Source organism: Scophthalmus maximus, chromosome 10 (genome assembly GCF_022379125.1).
Source record: "Scophthalmus maximus strain ysfricsl-2021 chromosome 10, ASM2237912v1, whole genome shotgun sequence".
Taxonomy (NCBI): Eukaryota; Metazoa; Chordata; class Actinopteri; order Pleuronectiformes; family Scophthalmidae; genus Scophthalmus; species Scophthalmus maximus.
The window spans coordinates 24,508,987-24,532,500 of NC_061524.1; the positions used below are offsets into that span (position 1 = coordinate 24,508,987).

The 23,514-nt window shown below is 42.7% G+C and overlaps 1 protein-coding gene and 1 long non-coding RNA gene across 4 annotated transcripts; one reads left to right on the forward strand and one right to left on the reverse strand.

The window, feature by feature from the left end:
* Window positions 1–202: 202 nt before the first annotated feature.
* On the reverse strand, window positions 203–22,249 carry LOC118283633 (equilibrative nucleoside transporter 1). Of its 3 annotated transcripts, none has more exons than XM_035605853.2 (13): window positions 22,097–22,249; window positions 10,871–10,961; window positions 10,570–10,651; window positions 9,640–9,821; window positions 8,499–8,638; window positions 7,257–7,391; window positions 6,860–6,957; window positions 6,556–6,637; window positions 6,347–6,432; window positions 5,602–5,710; window positions 4,783–4,868; window positions 2,139–2,338; window positions 203–1,591 (listed from the first exon to the last, which is right to left on the reverse strand). In XM_035605853.2, exons 2-13 carry the CDS (start codon window positions 10,897–10,899, stop codon window positions 1,480–1,482), a joined length of 1,341 nt encoding a protein of 446 aa, XP_035461746.2. In that variant the 5' UTR covers window positions 10,900–10,961; window positions 22,097–22,249; the 3' UTR covers window positions 203–1,479. The 3 variants fall into 3 exon arrangements, with proteins under 3 accessions (XP_035461746.2, XP_035461748.2, XP_035461747.2); XM_035605855.2 differs by lacking the exon at window positions 22,097–22,249 and adding an exon at window positions 14,272–14,516; XM_035605854.2 differs by lacking the exon at window positions 22,097–22,249 and adding an exon at window positions 11,464–11,590.
* LOC118283634 lies at window positions 14,769–18,350 on the forward strand. Its single transcript, XR_004784619.1, has 3 exons — window positions 14,769–14,899; window positions 18,037–18,124; window positions 18,213–18,350. It is a non-coding gene; the product is annotated as an uncharacterized LOC118283634 (long non-coding RNA).
* Window positions 22,250–23,514: the final 1,265 nt, after the last annotated feature.

Genomic DNA, 23,514 nt, shown 5'->3' on the forward strand with positions numbered 1-23,514 from the left:
AATGGTTGTAAATGTATGCAAAATAAAAATGTTGATGACAGGTTCCCAACACATACATACTCATAAATCTCTAAATAGCATCGTCTGAACGTTTAATGAGAAAATGTTTTGCTGTCTGTATCCCGAGTTTTCATTTCTCACAGCTGACAGGAGACCGACGAGCCGCGCGTTTCCACAAATGACCAACAGGAGGAGCCACATCTTTAAAAATACAGTTTTATTTGAACGAACTTTTTTAAGCTGCAATATGAGAAACATTCTCATGGACCAAAACTCCAAGAACGGAGGAACCAACGCTTTGCTCTTTAAACAAACAGGCTGTTATGATGAGTAATAGTAATGTGTAGAACTAAAGCAGGCTTAATAAAAAAAAGTAGCATCAAAAAGAGACAAAAAATATCACGCCAGACAGATTTTTATCTGCCGTCATTCATTAAAACAAATAATCTGCTAATAACTACTTCGGGTATAGATCTTATCCTACTGAAGGGAAATGGCACAGACTCAAGAGAAAAAGTCTCAGTCAAAATGGCACGTCGTGGCGACACGTCGACCACAAATACCGCGTCGTATCAGGGAGCTGTGACTCGTGTGGTGAAGATCATTGATTACAACTTCATCTTTAGGATTCAGTCCATCGTTACGTTCGCTGAGAACCGACCGATGCTTAGAAGCGGAACTGGCCGAGTTAACAGGGAAGTAGATGGAGGGAAGCGGAGCGGTTCACGGGTCATGACCTCCCTTCAGTTTTCTTCATTTTCCCATGTCCTTGTGTATTTGGCTTGTTCCGAGTTAAAAGCTGCACCAGTCCAGAGCAGCGTCCTGGTCACGTTTCATGTTCCATGTGCAAAAAAGTCACATGGGAGGATCACAGTTTACAATCTAGGGAATTCTATTTAAAAGGTTTTGTCGACAGGCGGAACTAACACCTGCATCGCAGAGCCGCAGGCATAAAACATGTTACACTTCATGTACCCGCCGTCGTGACTTCATGTGAATGCTAACAGGAAAAAAGATCTTTTGTTTCATTAATACAATCTAACATTACATTTTTACGCAGCAAAGCGTTTGAGAGATTGAGGGCTCGAGGATAGTGAGTGTACAGGCTTGTCTTCATTCACTGACTGTCTGATATCCGGGGAAACTTTTTTTTTTTCCTTTACTCTTTTGGTTTTTAAGAGAAAAGGCATCTTTGATCAGTAGCATCGATTGAACAAAAACAAACAAACAACAAAAACAACCCAGTGAGAGGAGAGGAAATAAAAACTATTCAGTAACATTTCAGCTCATTATGTTGCCGTGGTGACTGGATGAGACGAGGAGACCGAGCGCCTCTGGTCTCCTGCTGCGCTGCCTCCACCCAGTCAGACGTTGTGGTAGAGCAGCACACAGTCCGGTGGTTCTAACGCAGCTTCTCCCATCAGGGTGGTGAGGGGGGAAGTGGTTGGAAGGCGGTCTGGTCTACTTCTACTGGATGTTTTAGATCATGGCCCGGAAAGCAAACGAGACTGCAGCGCCCAGCGCCAAGCCGAGGGACAGGAAGAAGGCCATGATGGCCCCGGCCGTCTCCGCCTGGTGCTGCGGCACCTTCCTGCACAGACACGGCAGAGGGACAAAATTCAGTCGGAATAAAAGCTCCACCTTTTAATTACATGGTAACTATGATAAAGCATAACTCCACATGACTTAAAAAGGGTTCAACGCCATGGGAGATATGTGCTCCCTTTCCTAAAGTTAGATGTAGATTAAGAGGTCAAGCTGGTTTTTCATACATACATTTAATAATGTTTATGACCAAATGTGTGACTTGTGGGTTAATATATATATTTAGTTAAAACTGAGTAAGCTTAGTTTACAGACTAGAAGCAGGGAAGACAGCCACGGTAATTCTCATCTGTCTAAAGTTAAAATCTGCCTTACAACACCTCACAAACAGATCAATTAATTTTTCAGCCTTCTGTGTAATTCAGGCATAACTCCCTCTAAAACTCTCACTGGGCTCCACCCCTAGTGTGTGTGTGTGTGTGTGTGTGTGTGTGTGTGTGTGTGTGTGTGTGTGTGTGTGTGTGCGTGCGTGCGTGCGTGCGTGCGTGCGTGCGTGCGTGCGTGCGTGCGTGCGTGCGTGCGCTTTAACTTACTTTGGTCCAAAGCACATGCAGAGACTGGCCAGGTATCCGTTGGAGAAGGAGAAGAAGATCATGAAGATGATGTACCAGGCGTCGTGGCTGAACAGCACAGGGAGGTAGTAGCGGGGCTGAACGTTACACAGCATGAAGAGAGGGATGAAGACGACGCGCAGAGCCACCAGGACGGGGAGCCAGTTGCTGTCTTTACCCGGCTGGAGGGAGAGACACAGAACCATCAGCCACCGGGAAACAGACGCTGAAACGTGTGTGTGTGTGCGCGTGAGTGTTCCCTTTACTGGGAACAACAAGTGACCAATTAATCCATTAGTTTAGCGTTGGAGAAAAAAATGACAACATTTGGAATAATGAAGTTATTTATCCAGATAAACTGCCACGTTCTGTGGTTTGATAAATATATAAGTATCGGTTTATAGGAGACATCTCTTTGTTTTCTGGGAACATCTGATGCACATTGTCTCGCCTGTAGTAGACAAAATTCAACAATAATAATTCAATACCCCAATGTGGTTAATTCAACGAGTGGATGTTCTCAAAGGACAGAAATGCATGTTTCGACGTGACGTTTCAGTTCCTCTGCTTATTAATATGAACTGTGAACCCCTTTATGTCCAAATTTATGCCCAACGCGTTCATTTGGGGGAAACAAGTTTGCACATAACTTGCCTGGAGGAGCCGGTGAGACAGAGCAGAGCCCCTCAGTCACCGGAGGTAAATGAACTCACATGGTGGAGGTGCAGCTGACTCCTGCTCAGACCATGTTCACTAACTGTTTCTAAATTAATTGATTCAATTGGATTATTTCCTGTGCATTACAGGAATTTAGATTTTTCATTTGTTCATTTCTGGATGAAATTTTACAGAGAGCTGAATTTATGTTGAGCCCAGCGAAACAGCCCAAACTTTACCCGCTCCCTCCCCAGGCTATAGCCTTGTAAAGGGCTAGTCCAGTTTTATACCCCGGGGTAGAAAACAGATTAGGCTGTTTTGAACTCAGTGGTCTGGCTAAATCTAAATGAGCCCCCTAACCCCTAACCCTTACATCTGATGACTTTCTGATTTCCATTTCATAATGTTTCTCCCAATTTCCAAATTTGTAATTGTATTTTATCTATCACTTAAATCTAAACCCAGTACATTATTCCCCAGAGTTACCTTATTTATGAAAAACACAAGGAGGTTAAATGTGGACAGGAAAGATATAGTCTGGTCTAGCCCACAATATATAAATTATGATGGGACATTGAAATACAGACTTATTTATGAAAAACTGCATTTGTTTTTCTTTTCCTTAGAAAAAAACCTAAGTAAGATCATTTTAACTACTACCACTACTAATATAGCTTAGTGCTGTTCACCAACTGTATTCCGTGATGCATGCGTTTCACATTTTGTACAAGTTAAATCCATCAATCTGGTGAAGTCTGACAGCAATTTAGGGGGCTAGATCTTTAAGAACTTTGTGCTCTTGTAAACAATTTTCTGTTGCCAACCTCACCCAATCTCACTCCATTCACACCCACTGCACCGGACATGCTCCGATACAGACAGAGACGCACAGATCTTAACTCTCCTCAGTACACTGCTACTCTCTCCATTAAAAAGAAAAATTATATCTGTTGGTTGTAATGAATGCACGTGCAGTTTTCTATAACAAGACTGTCTGGTATTAGAGTCATTACAATGAGTGGGGCGGAGACTGGAGTCACCAAAGCATTGGATGAGATGAATGATTGGTTGGATTGAAAACATTTTGAAACGTTACCAGCGGAAACACTGATACAATATTACAAAGTGAGAGTTTAGATGATGAAATCTAAAGAAAGTGAGTGGACGTATCTGACTGAAGATGGGTTCACAGTGAAGCCAGATAGGACAGGGGCAACCAAGTGGTAGCTACACCACTACTGAAATACTGTGAACCAGAAATATTCTATTCAAACCTGCAGCAGGACGGAAATGGCTGATGTGGTGCATTGTGGGTAATGTAGGTGACAGGTTTTGACAAGGAATTGGGAGTTCTCCTGTAAGACTGGAAGCAGGAGGAAAAGCCTCTCTGGTTCTTACCAAAGCACAAAAATCAGACCAGCACCTCGGAGGAGATGGTCTGTATCCTCGCTGTACACACACTTCTCTCCAAGACAAAAAAAAAAAAAGCTCCTCGTTATTTTTTCCCACAACTCATGGCTCAGTGATTTATTCATGTGTAAACATTTTCATGTCTACATTAAAATGTCAACAAGTGGGCTCTTGTCCTTGGCACCACTCGCCAGCCAGACAACAGCAGCTCGCACTAAATATTTTGATGTGGTCATTTTAAATGGACTCTGAGGCAAACGGTATCATAAACAATGCAGATCGGCGAGTCCACTTGTTTATCAGGCCGAGTGAGGCGGTTACTGTCATTACTACGGTATTTGTTCGTTTTGAAATAAGCTCCAGTCGTATTGAGAGTCGTAGAGTCCGCGCCAGTCAAACCTGGCACTCCCGTTCTAGTATGGTCTCCATGAATCCTGATCACTGAGCCAACAAGCTAACTAACTATGGGTTTGATCTGACATTTCACACATCTCATCTCCAGATCAGCCAAGGAGGAGCAAGCGCGTCGTCAAAAGCATCTCCTCAGTGTTTAACTCACCCACATACAGACGGCCGTCAGACTCCTGCCGGCCCAGTCCATCACGTTGAAGAGGAGGAAACACGATACAGGGATGAAGTAAGTCTCTGAAAAAAAGGGAGCAAAACAAACAAGCTGCGGTTAACAACCAAGACTGCCAATGTGTTTGCTTGAAAGAAAACTACACTTCGAAAGGTGGAGCGGAAAGTAAGCAGCTCTCTCCTTCGTGGAGGACGGCAGCTGCAGGCAGTTTGGATCCACAGCTGTGACGGAGTATCAAAAGATCTTTATCACTACTTTGCCGTTTCAAACCTTTTAAGCCTTGACGCCATGTCGTCTGAATTCAGGCCAACAATCGCTTCTGAACACCACGAGGGAGAAAACTGCAAACGTTAAGCTGCACTACATTACAGGATGGGTTTTCAAATCTCCCTTATGCTTAAAGGATTCAGGATTTTTACAGGCTGCTCTCATTACCATGTGACGAGAAAGTAAAATAAACAGGAACAACAAGTCCATACAACTGTAAAATAATAAGCTTCCCAAAAGTTTTGGGCCTCACGTATTTCAAACATTGACTGTTGGAGACGATTATAGCTTTTTAGTGATAAATAAAAGACGTGGTAGTAGAAGCTGAAACTGTTTATTGTCTTGCAACTTGTTTTCCTTAAAATTAGAAGACTTCCTTTAGGATTAAAAATGTTACGCGCGTACAATCTTCCCAGTGGAGAACCAAAAAGGTTTATTCCCTGATGAGTTTAAGAATAACATTTTGAAAAGGGAAAAAAACGTGGCAGTCATCCCTCTCATTGTGCAGAGGGACGAAAATTTGAGACTCACTCCAGGCGCCTCCATCTGCTACCGTGGACTGGACCTCGACGGTGACAGCTGGGAAGGTTCCAATGGTGACGGTGAAGATGAAGCACACCGACAGAGCCATCACCCAGATCTGATCAGAGAACCAAGGAGAACGTTGTCAACACTGTGCAACCGCTTGAATCGCTGTCATACGAGGTGGAGGATGGAGAAGGGCATGGTGGCTGTAGGATGCTTTACGTACATCTACAGTCATACTAGTGCTGCATCTTACGATTATTTTCATTGTTGATTAATCTGTCGGTTATTTTCTCGATTAATCGATTAGTTGTTTGGTCAATAAAATGTCATAAAATGGTGAAAAATGTCAATCGTGTTTCCCAAATTCCCAAGATAATGTTTTGTTTTGTCCACACACCAAAGATATTCAGTTTACTGTCATAGAGGAGCAAAGAAACCAGAACATATTCATATTTAAGAAGCTGAAATCAGAGAAGTTTGACTTTTTTTCCGATAGAAAACTACTTGAACCAATAAATTGATTATCAAAATAGTTAGCAATTAATTTAGTAATCAATTAATCGCTTAACTGTTGCAGCTCTAAGTTGTACCTGGGGGATCTAATAACAAGAGCCTCTGTAACTGCACAGGCATTATTTTATACTGACTCTGAGGACAGTCGGTGTGTCAATTGTGCCACATCCAAAATAGTTTGGACAGTAAGAAAATCTGAATTTGTTGCGATGTGAGGGAGTCGTCGTCATTTCACCTGTTTGAAGATGTTGACCACGGACACGCTGGGTTTGGCCTCGTCCCCCATCAGATTCACCACTGGTCGCTTCTCTGCTGGACTGTCTGAGAAACAAACAGCAGCGTCACACCATCATTGTGTTGGCCGATTGACGATCACTCATCCCCCTGTTTCACTGGGTGCGTGCAACATATTGCTGTTGTTACCGAACAAAACGTGTACGGTACCTTTTTTGAGCAAGTCCATCTTGTTCTCCTCATCAGCAGAGGGTCTGGAGCCATTACTCTCGATGTAGTACTGGAAGAACTCCTGTTGACGAAAATCAACAGCGTCATTGAGCCGAGTCCACTGAGGCAGTAGAGCAAAGATAAAGGAGGACGGCATCTATGCGGAGATGAAGGTGTTCTCCATCTCCTCACTGCAGAGGCACTCGGTGCACAGGCGCAAAGTTGATGAGAGAAAAATGTGATCACATGTGAAAGGTTGTAAAAGATAAAAACAACATTGAGTTTAGAGAAGATGTGGTCTTACCATCCTGGGAAGAGCGAGGTAGGACATTATGGCCAGGAGGATAACAACACAGGCGGTGATGAAGTAACCAAACGCACTGTCCTGCAGGGCAGATCCAGCTGCACACAAGACCAGACATACAATTAGAAGTGTTGTGTCCAAAGTATCAATTTAACCGTTTATCTCGTGGACCACAGCTTCAGGCAAGCGTCCCAGGAATTTTCTATCACTTAACTAATTGTCATCAAGTTTCTTCTTTAACCCAAGTGAAACTTCCTAATATTGAATCAGGCAAATCTGCTAAAATTATCAAATGTTTGTCATTTTGCCTTGATAAATGACTGATTAACCAATGTTGTGTTTTGTGCTAAGACTAATGATAGTAAAGGTGAACAAGCACTCAGTGTGTGAGACATACTGGCCAGTGCGCAGATCATGGAGAAGGCAGCGAAGGTGCCGGCCAGCCCTTGTCCACTCATGATGGGAGTGGTGTAGGAAGCAGGCAGTATCCCTGCCAGGCCAAACAGACTGCCCTGAAGAATCGCCCCGAATGCTGAGCAGGGACAGAGGAAACAGGACGAGCTTGTTGAGGAACGAAAGTATGTTTACACAGTCAATGTGAAAAAAAAAGACAACAGGTCCTTAGAACGGAACTGCTGTCACAAACAGCCTTGATGAAAACAACATGGAGCAAAGCAAAAGTTTTACGTCAGTTATATAATTATTATTTTCCTTATCTCACTTGACACAAAGCCAATAAGGCCTTTTTTTTTTTTACAAACTGTCATCACACCAGCAGATTACAATAATTTATAGAGCACGTTTGGATTTTTAATTAGCTACAGAAATCTCTCAACATGTGTCCACTCAGAGGAATGTGCCAATGTTTGTATCAAAGCTTCAAGGTCTTGACTTCTTCCCCTCTAAATGAAACATGATGTTTTGTTCCTTATGAGGATCAGGGGGTCAGGACTTGCCCGACAGGGGATGGGGAGGGGGGGGAGCTTATCCCCACTGCTCATGGAGTCATTGTACATAAACAAACTCGGTGACTCATCTGAAGCTCAGTGTCTTAAGACAGCATGTGTGCATCAATATGAGAGGGATTTTCCCAGTACTAAGGATGCGGATGATTTTGATCAAAGGGGGAGAAGACACATGGAACTAATTGTTTGGACGAGTTCCACATGGAAACGAGTTAGAGGCAAATAGATGCAATGAATAATACTACTACTAGGTTGAAAATGTTTTTGTTTTTTTGTTTCAGGCTGTAATTTGTGTTGCTGGGAATTAGACTTCCCACTATTCGGGCTGCCCTTATTGACCGGACACTCACAAGGTAACATGTGAGAATCTAAACTTTACCCCTTTTCATGCTGGATACAGAAACAGCTGACAAGCGAGAAATAACAATCAGAGCTTTGTGGACAGGGTTGAGGAGGTTGAAACCATCTTCCAATACAAAAAGCCACATTCATGAAAAATACCAAGAGAAAGTGAAGTGTGAAGGAGATTGACGCAGCTGTGCAAGAGAAAAACGTTAGTTGGGTTTTCCTTGCAACCACTACCACAACATCTGTGTCAATTGAAAAGGACTTGAGTTGAGTTGATGAGTTAGAGCAGAACACAATGAGATAACATCCCTCCCAAAAAAACTCACAGTTGATGCAGATAATTTTGATCATAGTGAGGGTGAAGAAGGGCATCGGGGCCATGTCCACCTTTACGAATACAGCGGTCAGCAGGAAAACCACCAGGATGACCGTCAGGCTGCCTGAGATCCGCAGCTTCTGAGGAATCCTGGGGGAATTCAACGGAGACAATTTAAACTGAAATATACCCAACAATACACAACCATCAGAAACTACAAGTCAAAAAGATAGCTATACCCACTGTAGGGTGGTTTAGGAGTTAAACTATAAAATCAATGTTGGGATAAGTTCACACATTAAAAATACAAAATGTTTAGTATAATAAGAAGAGAAAAGAAAAGAAACTCCGGGAGTAAAACCTGATAAGTTGAAAAAATTTGACAAGAAAAAAAGAGGGGAATGTGGAAAACTGGGTCAAAGCAGAAATATTTTCTAATTATAATAGAGACAGGATTTTATTTTTTCTTCTGAGAAGTTTTCTGTTGAAGCCATTCTGACAGAAAGTGCAAGACAGTCAAGACGTGCCAGTTCATAAAGGGATTTGTTCATTATGAAAAGGAAGTCAGAATATTGAGGGAGAAAGGGACAGCAGGAGAAAAAGAACAGAGGCAGGGTTTGGAAGAGAAGCAGGGAGAGATATAAAGGGGGTTGGGGGAAGCAGAGAACATAAATAGCATTCCTGGGTGTGTTTGTCCAGGGGAAGAATCAGCCTGGGTCGGGGTCCACCCCAGATCTCTCTCAATCCAACTTAATTAAAGCAAACATCCCCGGGGCATACAAACCAACATTCACAAAACAGGATCTGGTTACCTGCAGTGGACCCCGAGATAAGCATGGTAGTGGGCAGAAAGATCAGGAAGAGAAAAAGGTGTAAAGTTTACCTCTAAAAACGGCAACCATCAAATGTCTCATGTAACTTAATTTCCCTCAGTCAAAACATTAAATCCAGTTGGTACATTTCTTTTTCCAAAGACTGTATACAGTATATGTAGTATACATGGTGGAATGTGATCACTGTCTCAAGAAATCGACGAGAGGCTTGTGGTCTCGCAGTAGAAATGTTGGTCTTTGGGTTTCTTTGCAACTCATTTCAAGTGTACATGCTATATAAATCTACATGGTCATTTTGTTTGCTTGAAATTAAAATACCTCTGGTGTATGAAGGAGTTGAGGCAGGTGAAAATGAGCAGAGGCACCATGGCACACAACGTCATCACGTTGTTAAACTTTGACTCCAGCAGAGTGCGAGTGTCTCCGCCCTCCGAAGTCTCGTTGGCTGTCTGATTTGAGAAGAGATCGGTGGGTGGGTCCTTCAGCCGACTGGTGAAGTACTGGAATGAAATGGCAGGGGACGTACAATTACAATGATCGGTATCTTCTCTGGCAACTACTGACCCACCAGTAACAGTTGCAGTGAAATATAACAAAATGAATGTGGATTTACAAGTTTGAATCACATCAATATAATTTGCAGACATGTAGCAGGAAAATAGCCAAACAAAAGTCAATGAAGCTGGATTCAATATCAGAAATATCGAAATAACATAACTGCACCACAAATTGTACCATACAGTTGAAAACAGTTTCAGCAAAATCTGGGTCTTAATGGAGGTAGGAATTATTGCAGGACTGTTGCATAAGACTGCATTCGCCACGGCTGAACCCGAATAAAGAGCCAACTGAGTGCATATTTGAAAAAGTGGGAGGTCTCTTGGATGAAACATCAATGATTAAAATAGTGCACAAATAAAACACAATTGAAGGCTATAGAACACAAGCACAATTTGAAGTCACAGCCTACATGTCCAACAGTTAAAGCTTGTGTGAAAATCTAAATTATGGAGCCATGGTATGGCTGTACTTATTGAAGCGGCTCAGGTACAAGATATTTGAGCTTCAACTAAAGTGCCCCCTAAGGGTGGGACCAAAGTAACCAAAGTCCAGCTTTTGTTTATTTAATAGTCACTAACCACAAATCCACCGACGGGGCTCTTCTTTTCACTTATCTGTCTGTTTTTCATGTTTTTTCCTGCAAACATTCTCAGGATTGCAGCCGTCCTAAAATGTTGCTTAACTCACCATGGTTGCCGTCATGAAGAAATTCCATGGTAAGAGGGTTCCCAGACCCAGGATGAAGAAAATGATCCATACTGCATTGTATCTGGGAAAGAGACAAAGGGAAGTTCATAGAAAAGTACATCAATGAAGTCATTCAACTTATTATCAACGATTTAGAGCAGCATATTTGTTAGGGGTCTCTATTTGTACGAACTGAACAGAGATTGAAAACAACATTAATAGGTCTTTCATTGACAGGAATAGTTCTTTACAAGACTTAAACAAAGAACCGTTTTTCTTCCTTTAGGAGAGTTTCTCTTACTTGTCCCGAGGAGCGTTGATGGCCGTCATGGTTGTTGCTAGTGAGGCGGAGGCACGTGAACAGTCAGAGTATGATCAGTGTAGTACCAGGTCTGAAATGCAAAGATAACATGCATGTTTTTAGCACTAGACATATCTGTGCCTCACAACATTTTTATCGTCAGCTGCCATCTGTCTCTTCTTTCTGTCATTCAGATTAGATTTTAAAGGACCGACGCATCAACTTAACAATAGGCTGCATTATGTCATTTGAACAGAGAAAAATACAGTCAACCAATTCAGACAAAACTATCGGTGTGCTCCAAGTTTGGGGACTGCGTGCCAGCACCAGTGGCAGAAGAACTCAAACTTTACAATGCAGACAGAAGTTAAAACTCACCTTCCTAATTCTTAAGTCTTTACAGACTGAGAAAATGGGTTAAAACACTCATCGCACAAAACATACATCATGATTGAAAATAATTCTTACCACTTTGTGCCAGAGTTGCACAGAAGTTACGAAAGTCTCAATCACAGTATTAAATAAATGTGAAAATTCTGACACATTTTGTGCCTATACACACTTAAGTAGTCGCCTGTTTTTTTTTTACTTACAGCTATCATTGGGGAAAAAGCCTCCTCTTATCTCCGGTCAGATGTGACTAAAGGCTGGACAGGCGCTGCATGAACCATTTTATACCATACAGAGGTTTAGTGGGTTGACCCTAACCAACTGTCTGCTGCACATTAGACCTGCCCCTCTTTGCATCTCAGTGTCCATCCCTCCCTCTTTCCTTTACCTCGAAACACCCTGTTCTCCATCCGACCTGTCCAACACACTTTCACATTTTCATTCCAGGCATGTGTGACACTCTCTGGTATATTAAACATCAACACCCGGGGTAAAGTTTGCTATAAGAATTGAAGAATCGTGTGAGATTAGAAAGGCTTGTAACAGCTAACTACGAGGAGAAAGTGAAGGGTTGTTTTTTTAACTATATTAGTCCCCAATGTTCTTGAGTCACTTGGCTTTACATTCCCGTTTGTTCTGCTCCATGTACAATCTCTGTACACCCAGGTCTTCTTAATTTCTCACTTCATTTCCCCTGCCATGATTGCTAGCGTCTACTAATTCCTCACTTCATCGCATCCACCCCATCTCCTTGGAACCCTTTTCATTTATTTCATGTCTGTTGCTCCCCTGGCCTTTAGTTTCTAATATGGTCATTCATCACTCACTCCACATCAATCATTTTTCTTCTCGTCTTTTTGAGCTCTCATCTCCACACTTAACTTATGCAACATTATTTATGGTCTTGCACTCCCCTTTGCTAGGATCTTTTCCCCTGGATCTGATGGAAGACATCTGCTCAGATAGCTGTGTGACTCATTTTCCAAACAGAATAACTATTCCTCAACAACACACTATCTTAAAAAACACAAGCCAATTTAGCATCAAATCAAGCTAAACACCACAAGGCAAAGTTGAGGTTGCCACAATGAATACATGGATCTTCTGAATACAAGACTTCTTAAATGCAACAGCTGTAAAGGAAAACCACTGATGGATCGTCATTGTAATAAACTAATAATTATTTTAGGGTACACATAGACATTTTTGACTACTGGGGAGCGGTCAAATTGTCCTTTCTATCTACTATTCCTTGACCTCAGTGGAAAACGTCATGAGGTCAAGGAAAGGTGTAAAGGAGGACTGATGGGACTTAGGAAAAGCCGAAAGCGCTGCTAATAGAATCCGACTCGACTTTCACTGTAATACGTCATTATGCGACGGGCAGATGTTATTGACGTGCGTCTGCCATGGTAAAACTAACCTTTTTTCGAAGATGAACTAGAAAAAACGCAGCCGCTCCATCAGCATGTTTCAGTGTTTTACCACTGTGTGACATAAAATGTAAATGATTCATATGCAACAGTAACTTACATGATGACGTGCGTCTCTTCTGGGTCATATTCAGACTCTTCTTCTACTTCGGACTGAATCGTTTACATTCGTGCATGGCGCGTCATGTTAAATATCACTGCCACAATAAATTGTGGGCCGTCTATATCTCCTTTCCTTTCACATAGGAAGTTCAAGTGTACCCTATGCTAAAAGAGATAGGAAAGGAAGCATTGAAGCTCCTTTTTTAAGAATTTAAAGAATAAAGTCAATTTGACAATTTAACCGCACCCCTAGAAGAGCTATGAGTGGATCCCTATGTGATTCATTTCCTGCCATTGGTTTTTCACAGAGGGGAGGAAGAAGACTGCTAGTAAATAAAAATGGACATAAACAAGCCAGGCAACAATGATTTTATCAGTTTGTGTGGTAAGGAAAAAATCTGTACCGCGACAGTGTTTGTTGCGAGATCAAGATATTGGCAAGAGAAAAAACCTGATACATACATTAATCATTTTTCATAAAACCAGCACGTGTGATTTGATTAATTCCAAGTTAAATCAGCCATCGTTGGCAGCAAGAAACGTCTTGTCTCGTTTCTTTTTGCTGAGAGACAGGATGAAGCCAGTGGTTGATGTGGCTGGTCATGAGTATACACTAAGCATGGACAGAGACTGCATTTATGAAGGAGGCCACACACACTAGCCCATTAAGGAACATGCATCTAATCTATACCTAATTGACTTTGGACTAAACTGGCCTGGATCCTTACTCTGAGAAACCACTATCTATAAGAAATGTCTGAATGGCATGTGAGTGAGTCCAACAGGCATGAGACTGTATGTTCAACAACGACTGCATGCCTGCTGCTTGCTTACACAGAAAGTTACCAGAGGCCTGTACTACAACACAGGATTTGCGGTTATCGGGTTTAACTGTTCTTACTGGGTAAATCACCATGGTAACTTATGCTGAACGGCTAATGCCGCCAATACACTAGACGACTTTGAGAAGACACTGAAAAGACTTTTAAAAGACTTCAGTATGACACCCTCTCACATCTAGACAATTTGTCATTGGCCACAAAGTTTTGAGTCAGCTTTTAGCCACTAGGTGTCCTAGTGTGTGTGTGCAGTCTGTACAGAAAATATAAGCCAACAAGAAAAAACTCACTCAAAACTCAACTTTCTAATTCTTAAGTCTTTACAGACTGAGAAAATGGGTTAAAACACTCATCACACAAAACATACATCATGATCAAGAGAAGGCGCAGAATGCGGAGACGACGGGAATACATGCGGCAACATCGCATGGAGACTCCGGTGAAGTCTCGAACGCCACGGTTTCAAAACTACCTGCTTGCTCTGTCCCCTGCACTGTCCCCGTTCACGCAACCAGGTAGTTTCGAAACCGCAGCATTCGAGGCTTCATCGGAGTCTCCAATGCGATGTTGCAGCATGTAGCATTCTCTGACCCCTACGCGATTGTCTGCTTCCTGTTTGGTTCTGGAAAGAGCTCACCTATTGGTTGTGGAGAATTTTCATGTCACTTCACTCTTCGCGTGAGAGAAGACTAAAAACTTATGATAATATCAAACAAGGTGGATTTTATCGGAAAGTCAGGACGAGAAAAAAGACCAGCTTATAACAGCTCAGATCACCACCTTACACCAAACGATCGAGATGACAGGAGCGCGCCTCAACTCAAGCAAAACTCATGATTTTACAGGAACGATGGAAATTTGTCTACGACAGTGAAATCACTTGAAAGTCGTTAGGTGTAAGGCTAGCATAACCTGCTCCGGAACAGGTTAAGTTCAATATAAGAGATCAAAGCCAGTCACCAGTCCAACTACTGACCAATCAGATCACTGGAAAACCTGGGGTTCTAGTTTTTTACAGGCTGGGAGAGTTAAGAGTGACGAATAATAAAGTGCAGCAGATAATGAGCTCAACAGTGACCACTCCCACTTTTGGAACGGCTCAGATTCAGAGAGGTTAAAGTTACACTTTAGAATTGTGGGTAGTGTAGTACTTCTCAATGATAACGCAAATATAACCTTTTTTTCCTCAAAACAAGGTTGATATCATACAGACTTATGGCTTATACAGGTGCATATACCGTCGTTTCACAACCTCGCAGCTCGTGGTGAGTCGACCTTGGATTGTTGCGACATTTTGGCTAATAATTAAAATATTGATTCAGAATATGAATGGGATTTTCACTTCCGTGGGTTGTTGCGCTCTTGCTGTTCCAGACTTTTAATGTGTCCACTCTGGTTTGTTATAAACAGAGGGAGATTTGATCACACTAAATAAATACATAGACTAGTAGACAGAGACCCTATGCCTGATGGCTTCTGTACAAGGCGTCAGGTGGAGTAAACTAGCAATATTAAAGGGGCAGTGAGCGATTCTAAAGCAATACACGTTTTGTAAAATTTAGCAAATATTTCCTCATAGTCCGCTAGCTGTCGGTTCTGTGTGTGCGCCGAAAAAAAACAACCTGGGTTTTCGGCTCAACCCAAGCTCCGTAAATCGAAAAAAACGAAACAAATGGTGCAGGTTACACCAACAGCACTGCGAGTGCAGTTTGTAAACACCACTCGTCGACACCTTAAGAGACATGGCAGCGGGTGGCGCTGCAACGCTGCAGTTTTGGCTAAGTGGTTTGCCCGTCTGTCTCCCATATCGAGGTCCTGGGTTCATGGCCCGGCCAGAGCAGTAAAGTCACAACAACAAAAAGACGGCTTACTGCCCCTTTAAATCCATCATACATTGCCTTTCAAATGACACAAACCCCTGATCATTTGGCATTTACAGTTGGCCAGGGTAAAGGGAGACCGATTATGATTCTTCCTGATTCTGATGGATACACTGGGATGAAATGTGTGATGTTGCATTTTTCAAATGTAACTTATTTAGAATTTTGATTGTTATTCAGTCAGTTAAATGACTGAATATTTGTTGGTGATTTGCAATATCTCAGACATGTCAAAATGATGTCCAGCTAGTTTTTGTGACAACCCCCCCCCCCACCTTACTAACTTACAGTACTTAACTATACTATTGGTACCAATACATGTCTTCCTTGTAGATTGTAGGATGGCTGAGATAAGGAGCCGATCAAAGGTAAATACCGTGTTATACGGAATACATACTTTTCTTCTTCCTACAAGGATCTTCATGCTGCAGAGATAGTCTATTCAGCATTAGTAGTTTAAATCTCTTAATTGAGTTTTTGTTTGCGTTGATGATGTATTTGATACAATTTATCCAAACATTCATTCTTCAACATCCATGTCACAAGAACAAACATTCTGGAGGCCTTCTGCAAACTGATGGTTTTTGTCACGTTGTTTAATCCATCGTATTTTATATCATCATGTTCAACTTGTTTAAACAAACTAACTAAACTACCCCCCAAAGTAGATGTCATTATTTAACTCTCCCTATGTGTTTTGACAATGTCTTAGCCCGTGTGAAAAGCATTTTGAGAAACCCTTTGTCAGATTAGTATTTTAAATTCTGCTGCATTTTTTTTTGGGACCCAGTCAGGTCAAACTTTATAATATCCAGTGGTTTTACAGACACCGCAACAACTCACAGTTTCAAACACATGGGCTCAGTCATGTCCCAGATTCTTGTATAGTATCCCTCTCTCAACCTAACACATCACCAAACGAGCCAGCTGACATGGTGCCCACCCCCCCCCCCCCCCCCACACCCACACCCACACACACACACACACACACACACACACAGGCACTTTGTAGTCTGTGGAGAGCGACATCCAACTCCAACAATCAGCACTCCAATGGAAAAAGAGCCACAGTGATTTATTGTTTCCTCCTATAATGTCAAGGTGAAAAAATATAGTTCAAATCTTGCCAAATAGGAGCAGTTCAGACTAGTCTGCCATCTCATTGGGAGAGTTGGCACAATTGAAGCCATGAGTTGAATTTTTTTGGGGCTCCTTACTGTTGAGGAATTTTCGTCTATCCTTCCTGAGAAAGACTTAAGATGAGTCTTCTCAGGCACCAAGCAAGGTCATCTTATCTTTGGAAAGCCGAAACAATCATAGCTGAAGTCTCTCTCAAGGGGTCATAGTCGCGGGGAGATGACGACATTACCCAAAGCTAAATACACTACAGAGACTGGGGATGGGCAGACTGTCTTGGGACGCCGAACACTGTGAACCTGTTGATCTGTGTAGTGAACCGGAAGTCTCCTCAATATTGAGATCTAATAATAAATACTTCTGCTTAAGACATCCACGGTTTACGTCTTCCTGAATCAGCATCCACTCCATCAATTATTCCACTCCATGGGGTCTGGTGAACAGGCTTCTAAATTATTCCATTTCACTTACCACACATAGTACACTGTTTACCACAAGTATTTGCTGTTGGTCATAATTATTGAGCCATAATCCTCCATATGTTATGCTCAAAGCCTCATCATTTTTTCAAATCATGTTTATAAATATTAGGTTGGCTTGTCACTCTGTGTTAATAATTGATGACTTATGTTGTATTTTCATTTTCTTGACACTAAGTATATCCCATTTTTTGGGATAGTGGATGAGGAGTTTAAGGAAAAGTAAGCGATTCTAAAGCAATACACGTTTTGTATTTCTTACTTTCATTGTGCAATGAAAAGGGTTAGGGTTAGGGGCTTAGAATGTAAACACGACGCACATAACTCTACGTCCGTGACGTTCAGCCGTAAGGAACATAGCAGACACCAGAGGGACGTACGTTACGTGCCTCATCCGCTTGCAGCGTTCCACCATACAGTCTGAAGCTCGGTGATGTTAAGTTGCGTCTCAATGTTGATAATTGAGTTGTACAATTCCGATTACTAATTTTTCTGCATGGAGACAATGCATGGGTTCATGTATGAATTCTCAAAGCCAGTAGCCATCCATTCAAAAAGTTTGTCCATACATGCCTTTCATGTCAGACGCTGGCTTTTATACCAGTGGCCTGATGAAATCCTACTCACAGAATTTTTTTAAATAAAAGTGAACAAGATTAAACAACTTTTCAATCCGAACCAAAGCTAATTTCTGGCAAGGTAGGCTATGGACAGGTGGCCAAATAAATTGTCCACTCATCACTTTCACATGGACAGAGAGGTATGTGGGTAAGTATCAAACCAAGCAGGTAACACTGTGGGGGTCCTAATGCTCTAACAGACAAAGTCTCACTCAAATCAAGCGTCCAACAACTGCCTGGACCTTTAGAAATCCAATCCAATATTGAACATGTTGCATGTCTCCAGCAGTTCAAGCTCACCAAGAGATGACGAACCATAATAGGAAAAAACTATTACTAACATGGAGGGCCATGGAGGAGGACCTCTCCGCATTGTAGGTATAAAGGGCTTATTTAAATGTAACAAAATTACAATGATTCTTAGTTCCTGGTGATGACACCAATGAAAATATTTTTTTCCAGATATCTAGCAGGCTGAATATCTGGACAAGTAGGGGAACCAGCAGGGAACCATCTCCTGTGTGAGCTGTGATGTGACAGGCAGTGAGTGCGTCAACTTGAAACCCGGGGGAGGAACTGTAGCACAACAACACAACAACAATCTTCACACATATTCTCTGCCTTTTCCGTGTATCTGAAAAAAATCATTGCGCAGACTATACGCAGGGCTTTTTTCTGTCATGTTCTGCATTTTGACTACAACAGCAGATGAGTGTAACCTCGAGCTAGATTTAATGCAGATATAAGCACATTCAAAGTCAAGTTATTTTCTCTCTGTCCACACAGAGCGTCCGCTCAAACTACTTCCCGTTTCTGACCTGTCAAAATAAGAGTCTCCTGGAATATATTGAACAGTTCTTTTTGACGTCCATAGTGAAAGTGACAAACAATTCCTGTTCAAGTGTACCGCATATTTTCCCGTGTTACTTGTCACATGTTTTCTTGAAAAAACGTGCTTTGGAGAAATTTCTCCTGGTGAAGGATCGTGTAGTGTGTGAACCCCCCGTTATAGATGAGTCACGTTTTGTGAACAGCACAACGACTGAAGGCCTGCGATTACAAGACAGCACGTCATGTAGTATGAACGGTACAGCAATCTTAAGACTTTGAAAATCATGTAGTGTGTCCGAGGCATTAAGTGTAGAGGCCTGGAAACGCATATCATGGGACCATTCACGTACCATGGGCGCGTACGTACCAGTGTAAAAAGGAAGCAGATCGTCTACTCTGCAGTTGGTTGCTTGATTACAGAAAATACTAAAAAACAAGAAACAACAATGGTGATAGTAAAAGCAAGTATCTTGACTGAAAACGAGTCTGAATTAATACTGAATGTAAGTGTTTACAACGCTTGCATTCACCACTTGTAACACAGTCAGTTACAAAAACTAATGACCAATGTCAGGCAGCCAAAAATATTCTCAAGATTTAAATCTAAGTCAACTATTGGGCCTGTCACAATTAAGTTATCGACTTATCAACCGATACTTAAACATGAACTCATGAACATTTTTATTGACCTCGATTATAACCAATAGCTATGTCCCAATTCTTGGACCGCCTCCTTCGACCGCTACATTTGAGGACCGACTGCGTCACAACAGCGGAACTCAGCTGTCCCATTAGCAAGACTTCATTCCATTCCTGGATAACGAGGAATCCAACGGGTGGATCCTTCCCAGCCGAACTTATCCCACTCCGGGATTCATTGCACACCGGTGACGAACTTTCGAACCGTGGGCAACTGCAGCTCTGATGCTAGGCAACAGTGGTAAGGGCGTGGTCAAGGAAAATAGGAATCCATTGTTGATCAGACAGTCTGATTTTAGTTCGGCCTCCCAGTCTATGCAGCAAATGAAGGCGTGGCCTGAGCCTGCCAGGTAGACCACACCCTCCACAGGAGGCAGCTCCTGAATCTGAACACAGCTATTGTGTTTGCTCATGTGTCATGTGCAAGACAATTCCAGCTAATCGCGCTGCTTTTATCCTCTCATCTGCTTTGTGTCGGAGGCACAGCTCACTAACTGTGGTGTTACGATCTGCTTCAAGACTTGCTTTTAGCAGACACCCCATTTGGCATGCTTTGTAGAACTGGGATGTAATCATGGCAATACATATAAGAGAAGTAAACAGTTACACAGAGACAGGAAAAGACTTTCAAGAGACACTAATGAGAGAAGCATTAAGTTTAATCCTGGGGGAAAACTCTGTAAAAGAAAAAGAAGAAAAAAACGGCCATGCAAAAAAAAAGGAAGGGGGGATAAAAGGTCCCAAATCCTTTGTCTTCACCCCGACCTGATCCTGAGTGCCCCAAATCATTTCCCGCCACTCAGCGACAGCAGGAACAAAGCCGGTCTCCAGCTGCCTGTCTTTTTAGTGGGTTCAAGAAGTCTGGATGAATAGCTATGACTAGGATGATGACACCACAGTCGTAGCACTGCAGTAAAGCACTGAGTAAGACTGGGGAGAGGCATGGTTAGCATGCTTCCTTGAATGAGTCAGCAAGGACTTGCTACCAGCCAAGAGATAAACTCTTTAGTGAGCCAGCATGGGTACTAATAGATGACATGTGCTTCTTTGAGCTTAGCACTGGTCAACTCAGCCACAGAACAGGTGGGGAAACTTCACACCCACTCCTCTAAAACAGATGCTCTGGTGCGCTCAGTGGTGGGCCGATGCTGCTGTCCCCTCAGCTGTTGGTTCTGGTTTGCTCTTCCCGTTGCTTGAGAGTCGAGAGAGTCATAAACAGCACTGGAAAGTATGACACGGAACACTGACTCACTCATAGCCTGAGAGACTCCATGTTAGTTAGAGGTGTAATATTAATCCTGTGGTACAATTTAGGAGAATACAACAAAACTTAAGCCTTACACTTTGATGCAAGACTGCAAAACAACAAATCCTGCCGCGACACGTAAAACTTAGTGCCATAACAACCAAATACAGTGTGTATATAAGGAGTAACAAAAATAATATTAGTGACTTGCAGATTTGAGCCAAGCTGCTGCAGGAATGTCTGTGTCTCCTATTGAAAACCACACATCCGCTTCTTTCTACCGGCAGGTTCTGTGACACACCAACTAACCACGTGCTGCCACTGGAAAATGTCAGACACACCCTTTCCTTGAAGGCGGCAACTTCAGAGAAAGACCTGTCACAGTGGCGTATTAAGACCAAAGCGAAACAAGAACTTGGTATATCAATGAAGATCACGTTTAACGGTATAGCTGGGCAGATTCCCATCCCAGGATTATTTCACAGATTCAGTTTTACTGATCACGATTTGAGTCATTAACAACAAGTGTGACGAGTTACTGTGGCCGACGATCACAGGAAATTACAGCTTAAGTCCACCAAATCAATCTCTAACTACTGTGGTATTCAAATGCCCACTTAGATATTTTTTCAAGAAAAGAAAAAAAAAGAGAGGATTTTCTTTTTAATCCATGTGTTAGCAATGGATTTTGTGATTTAGTCTTAAATAACTAATACAATTTCAACACGATTTATTTTGACTTATGACAGCATACCACTGCTGACTGTTCCCTGGATGTCGTATCCATTGTGGAGGGGCTGTGCGCGACGGTGAGTTTTCCGCCGGGCACTTGAAGATGCGTCATGGTGATGTAGAATATGCACGGATGCTTTCACACAAATAAAGTGCCTAACGGTTAAATTGGGTTATTTGAATTGAATTCCACTCAATTTTGAAATTGAGAAAAGTTGAACCGTTTTCGACATTTTCATAGATCAAATGATTAATCGATTATTAAAAATAAAATCGGACTCGTGGACAACGGGACCACTTCACGGTCGCAGTCACGGTGGACGACATTAGATACAGTTTCTGGCGGAACTCACACTTAGGGCACATGGAGCGACATGCGAGGAGCAGCGTGGGCGGTTGTGTGCGAACCTGCACGCACACGTGCGCAGCCGCCTCGGCCACAACACCACGACGGCCGAGCGAACGCCGGGTTACACGTCCCGCGGCTGGGCGGACCACGCTGCGGGTTGGCGCGAAATTGAATTGCCGCCAGAAAGCGGTCAAGGAAGGAGGCACGCGCACGTGTGCGCGCGCGCGCCGCTGCCTTTCGGCGTCCAGCGACGGAACACGGTCCCGGTTCGTTTGTGTCTCTCGGGCGCAGTTCAAAGGACTGAGAACAAAAACCGCGCCGCTGGACAGGCGAGAGGCACGGAGGAACCTGTCGGACGCTACCGTTAACGGCGGTTGACATGTGAATTCGCCTTTCCGGTTTTTTTTTTTTTTAGAAACCCGACTGGAGCTCACGTCCAGTGAGAGGAGCGCCGTCAGTTAGTGAGTGCCACACGCGGAGACGTCCTACCTTGTCATCACAGGCCGCGAGCTCTGGTCCCGTCTGAGGCTCCTGCGCCCAGTGGGAGCAGCGTTACTCCCGCGGTGCCTTCAAGTGCCCCGCGGAAAACTCAACGTCGCGCACAGCCCCTCCAGAATGACCGTAGATGAGCTCATTCTCAACACCTCTCCAAAAACCGTTTCAACACAAATCTGAAGGTCGTTACGACCGTGCCCCCGGATTTATGGCGTGGCTGTTGTATTTGTTTCATCAGGTCTACCTAATCATCTGCAAACAAAGTATTCGCAATAACCGATCGTCTCTGAAGGCATCAGCAGCCTCGTAACTCGCGGAGGCGGGGGAATTCATCTGATGTGGGACAACATTAAAATGTCATCCCCTCCCCGTTACTTTTTTGAACGTGCAACAGTCTGCTGGATATTAGATTGTTTCCGGGCCAGCTCTGACGACGCGTCATCTCTGAAGTTACAACTGAATAGATAGATTCATGGTGTGTGGTAACTTGAGAAGTTGATGATTGGAAGATGATGAAAAGGGTAATAACACTATACAGGTCATAGGCCTACTTTGTTCATAAATATATGACTAATTTTAAAATTTAGAAAGTACTTTAAGGCTCCCCAATAACATCTCTGAAGCCCCATGATTTTTTTAGGCACAACTAAATACCATTGAATGCAGTAATCAGAGTGATATATATATGATAAAGAAAACATTCTAGACCTATTCAGTAACTATTTTAAGATGCCATTTTAGACAGCAATGTCCCTTTTTTGGTTAAAATGCATGACAAATCATGGTACTACATCACATATTAAAATTCAATATTGCCACGAAGCGCTCCTGGATTGACACCCAACAATGGCCACATCCAGACCCAGAAGGTAGAAGAGGTTATGGGACAGGGCTCAGATGGGAGGTTCATCACATATTTTTGATGCTGGATTGCAGTCAGGAGCTCAGCTGCGTGGGGGCGTTTCCCTCTCCCTGCCTGCCCGCCTGCCCTTCCCTCCCTCATCGAAAGTTGAAAAACAGACAGGTCACAAAAACAACAACGTCCAAATTGACATCCCCTTAAACCATTTTTAACTTTAGCTTCAAATTACCCCAGAACCAACTACTCCACATCCACGTTACGGTTAACATCAGATATAAACTTGAAGCAACAACAGCTTGCATCAGTTAAATATCACAGTCGTCTAGAATGAAGCCCCCCCTAACTTCTAGTCTCACATTAAGGGTAGGTCTGTGAAAGCTTGAGACTGCAAGAGCAATACTCCAGGAAGTAAACGCCTGTTTGTCGCGTGGGTCTGTGTAAATACGCTTTGTTACACACACAAATTAAAATGGCTTGTGTTTTGAACAAAGCTGATTAATATATAAACTATTTTGTAACTTACAAGTTTGTAACTTATTCATGTTAAGTT